This window comes from Babylonia areolata, chromosome 29 (genome assembly GCF_041734735.1).
Source record: "Babylonia areolata isolate BAREFJ2019XMU chromosome 29, ASM4173473v1, whole genome shotgun sequence".
NCBI classification, from domain to species: domain Eukaryota; kingdom Metazoa; phylum Mollusca; class Gastropoda; order Neogastropoda; family Buccinidae; genus Babylonia; species Babylonia areolata.
In genome coordinates this window covers 3,734,778-3,749,808 of record NC_134904.1, presented here as the reverse complement: position 1 = coordinate 3,749,808, position 15,031 = coordinate 3,734,778, and the positions used below count along the sequence as shown (strand labels likewise).

General features: G+C 44.1%; 1 protein-coding gene across 2 annotated transcripts in view; it reads left to right on the top strand.

The window, feature by feature from the left end:
* The window catches only part of LOC143274963 (MORC family CW-type zinc finger protein 3-like), a 48,016-nt gene extending 35,742 nt beyond the window's left edge, over positions 1–12,274 (top strand). The window contains exons 8-13 of one of the 2 annotated variants that reach the window (XM_076578980.1): positions 2,388–2,516; positions 4,438–4,547; positions 6,052–6,135; positions 6,498–6,626; positions 8,294–8,338; positions 10,583–12,274. In XM_076578980.1, the coding sequence (XP_076435095.1) occupies positions 2,388–2,516; positions 4,438–4,547; positions 6,052–6,135; positions 6,498–6,626; positions 8,294–8,338; positions 10,583–11,666 (1,581 nt within the window). In that variant the 3' untranslated portion in view covers positions 11,667–12,274. The remainder of the gene's footprint in view (positions 1–2,387; positions 2,517–4,437; positions 4,548–6,051; positions 6,136–6,497; positions 6,627–8,293; positions 8,339–10,582) is intronic. The other variant, XM_076578981.1, reaches the window with a different exon arrangement.
* Positions 12,275–15,031: the final 2,757 nt, after the last annotated feature.

Below are 15,031 nucleotides of genomic sequence, written 5' to 3'. Positions count from 1 at the left end.
TTTGAGCCAAACTCTGGTCGCGTTGCTTACTTTACCGTGTTACCAAATAACTGTGTAATCCAGTTGTTTAGAACAACTAATAATACTTTGAATGATATAATGATAGTCAGCGCTTCGACAATTTACCTGGAAACGAAAACATATGTGATAAATGTTCCACAAACGACATTGCTGATGGGTTTCACTATTTGTCTGTGTGCCTTTATTTTGAAAGTGTCAGACGAAAGTGTGTACCTGGATATTATAGAAACCTCCCAAACTCCATTAAATTCCACATACTGTTTTCAGAAAAATAAAAATAAAATAATGATAATGTTAAAAACTTAAAGCACTTTGTTTCTTCTATTTGCAGTTCCTTTCGGTAAAGTTGTGTCTTTTGGTAATGGCTGGTGATAAATTCATCAGTAATGTGTATTGTTTGCGCGAATGGGCTTTTTTTTCTCTCTCTCTCTTTATTCTTTTGTTAAGTGTAAATGACGAATGTATGTAACGTTTCAATGCCCCCATGGGTCACAAGAAATCATTTTGGCTCTGCCTTTGCCCCTTCACGTTTACAAAAGGAATACAAAACACTGCAAGGGGAACAGAAAAAGGAAGTAATTAAATTCAAATGTCAATGTTAATTCAGAACTCATCTCTGACCAGCCAGCAGAGAAGTAAAAACAGCATCATTTCAGCTTCAGCATTATGTAATGACAACTCGCCACATCAGTTGATGTCAAGTCCATATTCTCGAGGTTCACTCATCGAGACAGTCTTTTCTTCCCTCGGTGTTGATGCTCCAGTACCAAACATAGCAAGTGATGTAACAGTAGCATCATCTCCCGATGAGATCGTATATATAGATTATACAATTTTGTGCTGTATTTTGTATTGTATCGTCACAACAGATTTCTCTGAGTGAAAGACGGTCTGCTCTCCCCAGGCAGAGCGCGTCGCTACACTAAGAGCGCCACCCATTTTCTTTTTTCTACCTGCAATTTTTATTTGTTTTCCTATCGAAGTAGAATTTTCTAGAGTTTTGCCAGGAACAACACTTTTGTTGCCGTGGGTTCTTTTACGTGCGCTAAGTGCATGCTGCACACGGGACCTCATTTTATCGTCTCATCCGAATAACTAGCGTCCAGACCACCACTCAAGGTCTAGTGGAGGGGGAGAAAATACTGGCGACGGCCGGTGTGATTCGAACCAGTGCGCTCAGATTCTCTCGCTTCCAAAGCGGACGCACTACATCTAGGCGAACACTCCACTTTTTACAAATAGGGTAAATTTCGATCATGCAACATCATAATCAAACCATCAAACACAAAGCCTGTCTTATCTTCTGGACCATTGAATCACAGCGGGCTCACATACTGCCTGGATATAACAGTATCAAACCACCTTATGTTTGCACATAAACCCTACGTCTGCGTTCTGAATCATGCCATATTATCTTGGTACCACTTATTTGCAACATCTTTAGGGTATTTCTATGGTTGGAATATGTTCCTAATGAAATAGCACCATTTATATATATGTATTTCTTCTGCTATATGCGAGTGTCAGCTGTGCTGAAAACAATCCATAAGTCTTTGTTTGAATTGTGAAAAAAAATGGTTTTCATTTCCGAAACCCTGAAAGAACCACGCCATAACCAAACCCGTGTTCATTACAATTTTCCTGATATCAGATATCCGGTTTTCCTGGTTGCTTGTTTTTTTCATGTCTGAATAGCATGCCTACATACCCTTGTCAGTGGAAGTGGTGTTCATTTCAGTTCATATCAGGGGAGGTGCGCAGACCCGTTTTCGTCGGATTTCCATTTTTAGCGAGTCTCTGTTTCCTTTTTTTCTCCAGTTCACCGAAAGGCTAGAATTGCGTCGTTGAAATCGCTGTTCTGACGAAAGGATTTTCAACATTTTTCTGTGACTATTTTTGTAAGTTTACAAGATATATTTGGTTTTATAATTACACCCATTATTTGCTTTAGTCTTCTATGTTTTCTTTGAGCATGTTTCTTGTCAAATATCTGCCATTACGTATTCGAACTGATCCATTTATAAACTCTGCCGAAAACTTGTCCGAACAAAAGCAGTGCACACCCAGAGAAGTCAGTCAGGGTGGTGGGCAGAGCATGTCGTCATATGACCTACTTCTCGCTCTGCGAGCGACGAAAAGTCCACGACGAAAGCGGGCTGCACACCCTGCCTAGTATTTCACACGTTCAGTGTAAGTTCTGATAAATAAAGGATACCTACCTGATTCTCCAGAACACGTTTTGTTGGAAGAGTGAAGAGGTTCATGTAAGGATGTCTTGAAGGAGTTCATTTAAAGATTTTTTTTCTGAGTCCCCAAACGAGAGAAGAAGAGTTATCAACGATGATTTTCTTTCCCTGCGGTTGAAGCCGAAGGTGGAAATCATCTTTGGCAAGGAGAAGAAGTCTGGCTCAGGGAAGCTAGAGGACCATGGCGTAATGCTCTACCACAGGAACAGACTCATCAAGCCTTACGTCAAACTCCCTTGTCAGAAGACGGTAGGTGGATGCCTCCCTCCTTGGAACTTTTTGCTGAAGTTATGGTAAAGTGGTGGTTTAATCAAACACACATTCAAGTGTTTTTCCTGTGTGCCTCTGTCCATGTCTCTGCTTGTCAGTTGGTCAGTCTCTGTCAGTATACACGTCACTCTTTGACTATCTCCATTTACGTCCGTTTGTCTGTCTGTCTGTCTATTCGTCTGCATGTTTATCTCTCTCCCTCCCACACCCCCTGTCTGTCAAACAGTAGCTGCTGATCAGAGTTCCAGAAATTTCGCCGTAGTTTGTTACGCTCGATCGCAGTTTGTTCCGAAGTTACGCCAACGTCAAAATTGTTCAGACGAGATCATTTTCCACAATATAGCACGGTCACATGCTTCCCTGTCATAACATTACCCAGACGCTCTAGACTAATCGATCATGAGGCCAGGGCAGTCACTCCTGCTAACCTTGGTCTTGGTGATGATGCTCAGCTAACAGCGTGCGTGTTTACACTGAAATAGCTTTGAGGTGGACCATTCAGCAGTTACCATTATAGCAGTTACACCGTGTTACAGGTAGGCCGAAATGTGTGTACGTCTTGTAGATACAATGTCCTTTTGCTGGAGTGGCTCTGAGTCCGAGTGTTCCAAATTCAAAAAGTTCCCACTAAATTTCCTGATTGTTCCTACAAACACTTGGCAGGGGTTGGCATCTCTGGAGTTCTCGCTAAGGGTATTTTGCTGTCTTGGCTGTTTTTGACAGCTTTCACAAGTTCTTCCTGCGACAGTGGGACTTTAAACAATAGACAGAATAGAACAGAATGAATTATATTTGTATGAAACCTTAACCTCTGTAAGGCACACAGAGAGAGGGAGAGAGAGAGGCCTACACACACATTTCTTCTTCTTCTTTAGTGAAATTATATTTTTAGAACGCCTGCCTCAAGAAACGACCCTTGTGTTTTCCATTAATCGTTCTACCATTGCCTTCGCAACTGTTCTTTGCGGTCAAAGAACAAACTGCTTTTTGAGCATTTTTAAGCAAACTGGTTTTTTTATGTGTTTTTTTTTTCCAAGTGAAATAGAAATCTCTCTCTCACACACACACACACACACGTACGCACACACGTCCTTCACGTGTCACACCTGCCTGTGCCTTGCCCTCTCACCGCATGCTGGCTTTCAGACAACATCAAAGAGGTTAACAATGACCCAGCTGGCTCACAGTGCAGGGGTGGGGGTGATTACTGTTCACAAATTCGCCTGCAGGCAACAGCTGATCCCCACCCCCCACCCCCCACCCCACCCCCATTTTGGTGAATGCGAACGCGGTTTTCGAAAATTACGTTGGTCCAGTGATTCACACAACGCTGGGAATTGTTCACCGCCTCCATCAGTCTCTGTCTTCCTGCCCAGAATATGTGGATGGTTGGGTCTTTTAGTTCAAATCTGGGTCACCCACACAGCTGTCCTTGGCCTTCTCCCCAATTATTTTACAGTCGCGTTGAAAATGTTTCTTGTCTCTTTTGTTTTGCCTTTATGGTCTGTTCTTTTTTCTTTCTTTTTTTTAATTTTCTGAGTGTGTCTCGGAGGTTATCCGTGCAGTTTGTGACATGTTAACATTTGAACTGTTTGGCACTTTGGTTGATTTTGGGTGATGGTCCATTGGTTGGTGAGACGGATAGATAAATGTGTTGACGGATGAAGAAACAGACAGGTGGTAGAAGGGAGTCAGAAGCGTCACGAGGTAAGTAAATAGATAAATATGTGGGTCGACATAAAGAAGCCCGTGGGTCGGTTGAATATGTTTGTGGCTTGATTTCGCTGGTTTACTGACTGACTGAATGAATCAAATGAGTGCTTAGCTGGCTGGCTGGACTGATGAATGGGTGGAGTGGCAGGGTGTATATTGATTGGCAAATCGATTGGTTGATCTTTAGGGACGCGATGAAGCGATTGGTTTGGACGTGGTGGGAATCGTGGATGTGACAGACGTGTTGATACCTACCCACAACAAACAGGACTTCTTAACCAACACCTCAGAGTATCGGTACGTTGTGGTGGTGGTTGTCTTCAGTTTAACGTCTTTCCACTTGAAGTGATATTAGACGAAAATAAACGGTAGGTGGGGAGTGGGGGGGGGGGGGGGGGCGGGGGGGGGGGGGGGGGGTGGCTTGGTGGTGGGAAAAGTCTTGGGCAGAGGGTGAAGAATGGTGTGTGTGTGTGTGTGTGTGCGCGCGTGTGTGCGCATGTGTGTGTGTGTGTGCGTGGTGGGGAAAGATACAGAGCGTTGGAAAAAAAAAATAATAAAAGGGAGACATAAGCATAATAGAAGGAAACGCTAACATCAAACATTTATAACAACTATAACAAATGTTCTATTGGACTATGCAGCAAACCTTCTGCAATAGCAGATAACATCTTGGTATGGGTACGTGATGGGGTGGAAATGATTTTGTGTGTGTGTGTGTGTGTGTGATGGCAGCTGTTTGACAGATTCTGGTCATGTCTAGGTCTGGTCGTGTCTTTTTTGTTGTTGTTTTTGTTGTTTCATTATTTGCTTTCACCATTTCTTTTCTTCCCTCTTGCATTGAAGGTTATATTTCTCTCATTGAAACATGTGTCTTGTGTGAACCCATCAGCACCCAAAGCAGAAAATAACATTAACTTGTCTATGTTGTGATAATGCACCTGACCAAATTTCTCCAGTTGGAGATAATAAAGTTATTCTTATCTTATCTTATCTTATCTTATCTTATCTTATCTTATCTTATCTTATCTTATCTTATCTTATCTTATCTTATCTTATCTTAACAATCACTGGCTCCCTTCATCTCTACCATTTTCTGACATCGTCAGATTGTGAAATCAAAACTCGGGATCAGTACGAATTTCTTGCATTTGTGGGCTGTAAGTCTCATGTTCATTCATATAGACACGTGAGAGTTTACATGTATGACTGTATTTACCCCGTCAAGAGTCATGAAGGCGTTGCTTCTTGTATTACTTTTAAAGTGATAATGATGAATATGATAATGATAATGATGAATATGACGATGCTAATCATTAGCAGTAGTAGAAGTAGTAGCTGTTGTTGTTGTAGCATTTACCAACATTATCATTGTTGTGTCCTATCATTAGTGTTGTTATTGTTGTCACATGGACAGAATGTCCGATCGTAATCGTCGTTATTGTTGTCACTCGGCAATGCCGAAAATCGTTGCCTTTGAGTAGGCTGACACAGGTTTTGAATCATGAATCTTTCTCTTTCTCTTTCAATCTCTCTCTCTCTCTCTCTCTCTCTCTCTCTCTCTCTCTCTCTCTCTCTCTCTCTCTTCGCCTCACAAACCCATCCATTAGAACTGCCCTGACGGAATGGGTACCAGTACTTCCTGTGGCACAGTAGAAAGAGATCCCATGTGATGGCACACACTCAACACATGTTAACACAACAAACACCAAACCAGCGGAGGAGCAGAAACGTAGCTGCATGTACGTAAAAGCCACTAAATGCAGTACTCTGAATCATGTGGCGTTATTTCCTTTTTTTTCAGACATTTCATCACAACTGTCTCCGAAAGACTAAAGCGATACTGCGGGAAAGAGTACCAGAGCGATGATGAGTCGAAGAGTGAAAAGTGAGTATCTACCACCCAAAGAGACCACCCGTCAACCCAGCCCACACCACCACCACCACCACCACCCTACCCATCACGCACCACCACATATCGTACCCCGCCTGCACCACCACCCACCACCACTACCACCACCACTACTACCTCCGAAACGACCACCTAACAAATCAACCACCCACGCCACCTCCTTCATCTCCCTACCCACCACTACAACTCACTCCACCACCACCACGGCTACCACTGTACCGAACACCAACAACACGCACATATGCACGCACGTACCCGCACGCACACACTAAACACACTCAGACACCAAGCACATTATGGGGTCACAGGTTCTTGATCACAATATACTGTGCTTACAGTGAGGACAACGACGAGCCGAAAACGTGGGTCCAGTGCATGGCATGCCAGAAATGGCGTCGCTTGCCGGAAGCCACCCTCGTCGTGCGCAGAAAGTGGTACTGCTATCTCAACACCGACCCCTCCAGAAAGTAAGTTTGGGCCATGTTTTATTCCACAGCTGTTTCACCAGTCATATCATGTTGTGCAATATGTTTCGGTGAGGTCTCACAGCTTCTGATCCACGTTTCTGTCTGATCACATTTGTAATGTCCTGTCTGGTCAAGATATATGTTCCGAATGTATACTGTAGGTTTTGCTCTTGAATGAGACAATTTCTCGAGATTTGGTGGCCTTCAAATGATTTCAGCTTGATTCTAGATGGTGCAACTGAGTCACTGACTGTAATTTCATCCACAGGCTGGCGGAGCACTTAATTCTGCATCCAGTTTCTTACTTACTTACTGACTGACTTACTCAGGCCCTTCGCTCCCTGTGGAGCATAGGCCATCAACGACGTTTCTCCACTGAACTGGACTCTGTGCTGTCCTTTCTGCATCCCTCCAGCTGGATCCCAGCCTCTTTAGCTCTGCTTCAGTGGCTGTGTCCCGCCTCCAGCTGTTCTTCCTTCTCCCCTGGGGGTTCTTCTTCTTCTTCTGCGTTCACTCGTATGCACACGAGTGGGCTTTTACGTGTATGACCGTTTTTACCCAGCCATGTAGGCAGCCATACTCCGTTTTCGGGGGTGTGCATGCTGGGGATGTTCTTGTTTCCATAACCCACCTAACGCTGACATGGATTACAGGGTCTTTAACGTGCGTATTTGATCTTCTGTTTGCATATACACACGAAGGGGGTTCAGGCACTAGCAGGTCTGCACATATGTTGACCTGGGAGATCGTAAAAATCTCCACCCTTTACCCACCAGGCGCCGTCACCGTGATTCGAACCCGGGACCCTCAGATTGACAGTCCAACGCTTTAACCACTCGGCTATTGCGCCCGTCCCCTGGGGGTTCCAGGTCAGGGCCTGGCGTGCAGTGCTGGATGGCGATCCCCACTTTCCAGGATCTGTTTCTCCATTGGTTCTTGTCCCACTCTGTTGCCACAGCTCCTCGTTTCTAATTTTTTTCTTGCCAACGGATCTTAAAATGCGCCTCAGACAGTTTCATTTTCTCAAGGAGGCGTCACTGCGTTCGGACAAATCCGTATACGCTACACCACATCTGCTGGGCAGATGCCTGACAGCAGCATAACGCAATGCGCTTGTCAGGCCTTATCTATTTGTGTATCTCTCAGAGTGGACTTCTTTTCACATAATTTTTGCCAGAGGACAACACTCTCGTTGCCATGGGATCTTTTTCAATGCGCCAAGTGCGTGCTGCACGCGGGACCTCGGTTTATTGTCTCGCCCGAATTACTAGACGCTCAGTTTGATTTTCCAGTCAAACCTGGGAGAAAGGGCGAGAGCGGGATTCGAACCCACACCCTCACGGACTGTCTGTATTGGCAGCTGAGCGTCTTGACCATTCTACCACCTTCCTCAGGCAACTGTTGATAAAAGTCGGAGAGAGAGAGAGAGAGTGGGGGTGTGGGGGGTGATTCGGATGGCTTATTCAAAAAGGCCTTCGCCCCTTATGAGAGAGAGAGAGAGAGATGACCTGTGATGAGATGTCTTAGAATATGCTAATCAGCAAACACTTATGACAAAACGATGGTATGATGATATTATGACCACATGAACGACTTAAGGTAGGGAACAAACGAACTGAAATTATCATGACCTGAACGATTTATTTATTTTGATGAACTTGTTGCAGTCGGTGCGATGCAGAACAAGAAGATATGAGTCAGGAAGAAGACCTGTAAGATTTCTGTCTCTCTGTGTGTCTGTATTTGCCTTTAACTCTGTTTCTGTCTGTCTCTCTGTGTGTCTGTATTTGCCTTTAACTCTGTTTCTGTCTGTCTCTGTGTGTGTCTGTATTTGCCTTTAACTCTGTTTCTGTCTCTGTCTCTCTGTGTGTCTGTATTTGCCTTTAACTCTGTTTCTGTCTGTCTCTGTGTGTGTCTGTATTTGCCTTTAACTCTGTTTCTGTCTCTGTCTCTCTGTGTGTCTGTATTTGCCTTTAACTCTGTTTCTGTCTGTCTCTGTGTGTGTCTGTATTTGCCTTAAACTCTGTTTCTGTTTGTCTCTGTGTGTGTCTGTATTTGCCTTTAACTCTGTTTCTGTCTCTGTCTCTGTGTGTGTCTGTATTTGCCTTTAACTCTGTTTCTGTCTGTCTCTCTGTGTGTCTGTATTTGCCTTTAACTCTGTTTCTGTCTGTCTCTCTGTGTGTCTGTATTTGCCTTTAACTCTGTTTCTGTCTGTCTCTCTGTGTGTCTGTATTTGCCTTTAACTCTGTTTCTGTCTGTCTCTCTGTGTGTCTGTATTTGCCTTTAACTCTGTTTCTGTCTGTCTCTCTGTGTGTCTGTATTTGCCTTTAACTCTGTTTCTGTCTGTCTCTCTGTGTGTCTGTATTTGCCTTTAACTCTGTTTCTGTCTGTCTCTGTGTGTGTCTGTATTTGCCTTTAACTCTGTTTCTGTCTCTGAACCCCGCCCCTTTCCGCCTCTCTCTGTCTGTCTGTCTGTCTGTCTCTCTCTCTCTCTCTCTCTCTCTCTCTCTCTCTGTCTGTCTATCAGATTTAAATTATTACGAGGCGTGAAGATGTCTCAGGTTACAATGATTCCCTGTCTATTTTCTATTTGTCTGTCAGCTTATGTACCCGTCTGTCTGTCTGTCTGTCTGTCTGTCTGTTTGTCCGTCTCTCCTCTCTCACACACTCTCTCTCTCTCACTTTCTCTCTCTCTCTCTCTCTGTCTCTCTCCCTTGCTGTTGGGGTCTCCTGTAGGTCACTTTCCCAGTCCCAGTTTTCCGTGAGGGCGATCCTTAGGGATCTCTCCCTCTCTCTCTCTCTTTCACCCCCTCCCTCCCCCTCCCTCTCTCTCTCTCTCTTTCACCCCCCCCTCCCCCTCTCTCTCTCTCTCTCTCTCTCTCTCTCTCTCTTTCACCCCCCCTCCCCCTCCCTCCCCATCCAAAAGCTTTATATCATGCTTAACAGCTTTCGTTTGGACAATAGGTTCAAGAGACTCTTGGTGTAAGTGCTCAAGATCCAGACCCAAAGCAAAGTAATTTCCGAGCATTGTGAGCTGTACAGAACTCGGCTTTCCTAATGTCGAATTATTCCATCACTTCAAACGTGTCTCCAGCAATAGCGTGCATAACTTCCCTCAAACTCAACCGTCAGCTGTTCCACCCAGATGATGGTGGTTTGACGGCTATAAACCGAACAACTCTGACGAATTTGATGTTAATTCGTCATTCTGTTCTCTCTCTCTCTCTCTGTCTCTCTCTTTTCCTTCCTTAGTCCCCCCCCTCCCCTCACCCTCCCCCCTCCTCCACCGCAACCGCCCCCATTTCATTTGAATATACAGAAATGATGATTTCTGATCAATAATAACAATCATCATCATGATGATAGAAATTATAATAATCCAAATGATAATAATATTAATAATAATGATAATAATATTCATAATATGGTTTATTTTCAGTTTAATATCATCATCTTAGATGAACAGACTATATATAAATAAACGAACGAACCAATTGACAATGTCACTCCAACAATGTAAGGGTATGTTGCTGACTCATGATTATGTGCACACCCAAGTGATGGCAAGTTCATCTGAAAATGTTTAGGTTTAGTTTGTTCAGCTCAAGATAATTATATTCGCTACTTTGGTACAGTGTGTTCCTGGCCCTTGTCCCTTCGTTCATGTTGACCTGGACATGTGACCCGCATCAGTCAAATCACGTTTTGTTTTGTTTTTTTGTTTTCTCTCTCTCTCTGTCTCTCTCTCTCTCTCTCTCTCTCTCTCTCTCTCTGTATGTGTGTGTGTGTGTCTTCCTCTCCCTCCTTTTCTTACTTTCTTTCTCTCTGTCTCTCTCTCTCTCTGTCTCTCTCTCTCCGTTTTCGATAGTGGTGTAATAAAAAACAAACTCAATTTCTGAGTAAAGGTGTGTGTGTGTTAATGTTTAACGTCCATACAAGCAATCCGTTTCTTACAGGTCGCCTCCTGCAAAGACGAGCACGTCAGCAGCACCTGGTGAAAAGGGCCCACCAAAACAGCCACTGGGCTCCAAAGCTAAAGACAAACGGATGACAAAATCAGCTGATGAAGTAAGCACGTCAACGGCATCGGATGAAAAAGGTACACAGCAAGGACGGCTACTGACCTCCAAACCGAACGGCAAGCGAAAGTCAAAAGAAGCTGTTGACAAAAGCCCTCAAAAAAAGCCTCGGACATCCAAACCCTCGTCAGTCATCTATCTCGAACAGGCCGACGAAACCGCTGCTGTCAATCTCAGCACGCAGAAAACACCCCCTGCTGATGCCAGCCCAAAACCCTTGTCCCCAGTCCCAACGCCGGATCTAACCGCAAATTTGGGGCGTACATCCCCAACCGTGACGCCTCCCACAAGCGGGCACCAGAGCACGTCACCATCTGGCTTGGATAGCGTACTTACTTGGTTAACAAAGAAGACTGTTGACTTGTTACCGCTTCAAAACAAGGGGAGCAAATCTCCAACCTTGAGCCAAGGAAGCACTCGAAACGCAAGCTTGAACAGAAAATCCGAAACACCTATACCGTCATGCTCAACCCCGAGTACATTGCAAGACGTGAGGGGCACACCCACGACTTTGGAGACCAGTTCACGGGCGCCGTCAGCTTCAACAAGTGCAACACTGCCGGACGTGCTGAGCACCCCCAGGGCCTGGGAAACCAATCTGAAAAGAAGATCGTTGCATAAACCCACTCGCCCCTCGCAGTCACACGACGATCCGAACATGGCCTACACCGCGGGTCCCTCAAGCAGCACTCCTCCGTTTGTCTCCCCCACCGCAACACCCCAACAGCCCACAGGCCTGGTGACGGAAGAGGTTCCCCAGGGCGGTTTGTCGCAGACGAAACCCAAATCTCATTATCAAAAGGCTAAGGAACGCCAAAAAAAGTTTCGCCTCAACGTTCACCGGCTCCTTGTCCACCTGGGAGACATGCAGATGGTGAATGAGCAGACGATCGGCAGTGAAGATGAGGTTGAAGAAACCCTGAAGCGAGTGATGGAATTCCTGGGACTCGACGTTGATTAGGGCACCACGGACAGAGGCGCGCGCACAGAATGAGGACAGTTTCAGTTTCAGCTTCTCAAGGAGGCGTCACTGCGTTCGGACAAATCCATATGCGCCACAACACATCTGCCAAGCAGATGCCTGACAGCAGTATAGCCCAACGCGCTTGTCAGGCCTTGAGTGCATGTTAATGTGTTTCGTGTACCTATCAGAGTGGATTTCTTTTTACATAATTTTGCTAGAGGAAAAAACTCTCGTTGCCATGGGTTCTTTTTTCAGTGCGCCAAGTGCGTTCTGCACACGGGACCTCGGTTTATCGTCTCATCCGAAAGACTAGATGCTAAGTTCGTTTTTCCAATCAAATGTGGGAGAAAGGGCGAAAGCGGGATTCGAACCCACACCCTCACGGACTGTCTGTATTGGCAGCTAAGCGTCTTACCCATTCAGCCACCTTCCTGCCTAGTGAGGACAGCGTCCGGAAGCTGTGAAGACCACTTCACAAGGATGAGGCAGCACGTGAAACAATGAGAAGGCAGCATTGTGTGCAGCTACGATGGACTGATAGCACACTCAGTTGTTTCTTGTACTGCTTTTATCTATGTTCTTTAGCAATACAACTGTGAGCTTGACTTTATTTTCGTGTTTCTGTTTTCTCAAGAAGTTTTATACCGACATTAGAGTTTCTTTAAAAGTGTAAACTTCAATATGTCTACATTCGGTGTACTCTGGTTCAGCACTGTATCGTCAAAACAGTGTGTGGCAAGAACAGATTTAACGAAATGAAGCCACTGCTTCTCTGTAACGTTTTGTGTAGCAATCACATCATTATTACACAGCTTCATAACATGAATTACCATCCGACTCTGTAATATGTTAATATTACTGTTATTATTATTATTATTATTATTATGAGCATGTACGCCTAATCTTGAAAATAAGCCCAATGCGATTACAAATAGAAAACACACGTAAATATCAAAAAGGAAAAAAAACAACTGAAAACAAGATACCAAACATTATCAAAAAACATTCACCGCCCCCACCCCCCCCACCCCCCACCCCTGCACCCCTGCACCCCCTCCCACACACACACAAACACACACAAACACACGCTCACGCATACACATGGCATAGCATACAATCATGAGTAGTACACGATCAAAAATACAAATTCTGAAACTCTCAAACTCACATACTCACTAATAGTCATTTTATTTCATACTGGAAAGTGAAGAGCTGTTGAAAAGTATTGAGGAGGGGGAAATGTGGATCTTCAGACTGTATTCGAAAGATTGCAGCGAAGATGGGTGACAGAGAAGTTGAGGAAGTTGATTCCAAAGAATGGGGCCTTGGTATCAAAAACTGCGTTGGCCGTACGTTTTGCTTCAAACACGGGGGATCCTAAGCAGGCGGTTGTCACAAGAAGAGCGGAGTTGGCGTGAGGGTATGTAAGGATGAATGAGATCAGTAAGACGCTGTGGAATAGTAGCGTCAATGGACTTGAAACAAAGAGAGACGACTTTGTGAATAAATCTTTCTTGTACTGGGAGCCAGTGTAAAGCATGAAGGAGATGAGAGATGTGATCAAATTTAGAGGAACGAAAGACAGCATGGTTCTGGACTTTCTGAAGCCTAGCAATGAGGTAGCTGGGTGAACCGACAAGCAGGGAATTACAATAATCCAGGCGGGACAGCACCAAGACACAGAGGAGAGCTTTGGTTGCATCTTCAGTCAGGAGATGACGAATAGATGCAATTCTGCGAATTTCAAAGTAACACAATTTGCATATATCTGCAACATGCTGCTGATAGGAAAGAGACTGGTTAAGTATGACACCAAGATTACGACGGAAGAGGAAAGAGGAATGTCGGTGCCACTGAGGGAGACTGAGGAAGGAAGAGAGACTGAGTGGCAAAGTCTTTGTGGGGTGACAACCAGCATTTCAGTTTTATCCTCATTTAATACTAGCTTGTTTTTAGTCATCCATGTCTTCAGATCAGAGTTGCAGGCCTGAGTAGAGTCAATGAGAGAGGGAAGGAGAGACGGAGGTCCCGACAGATACAGCTGGTTGTCATCGGAAAAGCTATGGTGGGACAATGAATGATGATTCACAATGGAGGAAACCGGTTGTGTATAGAGAACAGAGTGGGCCCAAGCACGGAGCCTTGTGGCACACCAAACTGTACGTCGGACGGGGAAGATGAAAGACCGCGAACAGAAACAACAGCATATGTTCTCAAAATTAGATATTTTGGCAGATAAAGCCACTGGTTGGTTTGATCTTTTGTTAATACTTATATCATACTTAACATTGCTAAATGTGTGTTGCTTATGTGTGTGCTTTTTTTTCTTCTTTTCCTTAAGAAAAGGAATATTTGGTTCATTTTTCAGTATGGTAAGCTTTAAGCACAGTCTGCTCTTTTTGCTTTTTTTTTAAGTTGATTTCTTTGCTTGTTTGAGTTTTCTCTTTTGTTCATTTTAGTTTGGTCATTTTAGTTATTTGGATGTTGAAAAAAAAAAGTTACAATCATTTTTTGCCTTTCTGATCTGCCCCAAGTCCCTTTTGTTAAAATCCCTGAGATGTTATACAGTTCGCCTGGGGCATAGCAGTTGTGTGGCTGTAAATACTGGAACAAGTGCTGGGCCTATTGGTAGTGAGATTAAAATACTGATATTATAAGTGATATTATAAACTAATGTGGCGAATTAATAGCAAGATAAAATTTAAAAAATTTAATCGGTTATGTACTCGGCATTGGTATGGCCTCGTGGTGGTGACATTATAAGCAATGACATAAGTGATATAAACTAGAGTGGAGAGTTGATAGTGAGATTAAAGAATGGGACAGGCACTTAGCTTTAGTATGGCCTCATGGTAGTGACATTGTAAGCACAAGAACAGGCACTAACATAGTAAATTGATTGATGAGATTGTAAACATGAGAAAAGTATAACGATATCAGGGAATATCATAAACATTGTGATAGGCATTAGCATAGCTGATTGGCAGCGATATCGTAAACATCGGAAGGAGTATTAGACACTAGTATGACATCAGGATAGTTTGTTTTCATTCCTCAGTTCTAATTACACCTGTAAAAAAAAAGTACTTACAACTGCTTGTGAGCAGATCATACGAAGGCCTATATATGTTTGTGTCTACGTATTGGGGTGGCAAAGCAAGGCTACCTTGTGCACCTCTTCAGTTGCATTCTTTTATAAATACTTTTTGGCATAGGAAGTCACTGAGTGAGCAATGAACAATGTTGTTTTGTGTTTTTTATTACACAATGTTTGCGATGTCTTTGAATATGTTATAGTGTGCCAGCAGTGTCACCCCACACCACCCACACTCTGCCCCCCTTCCCTCCCCATCCCTTTGCCC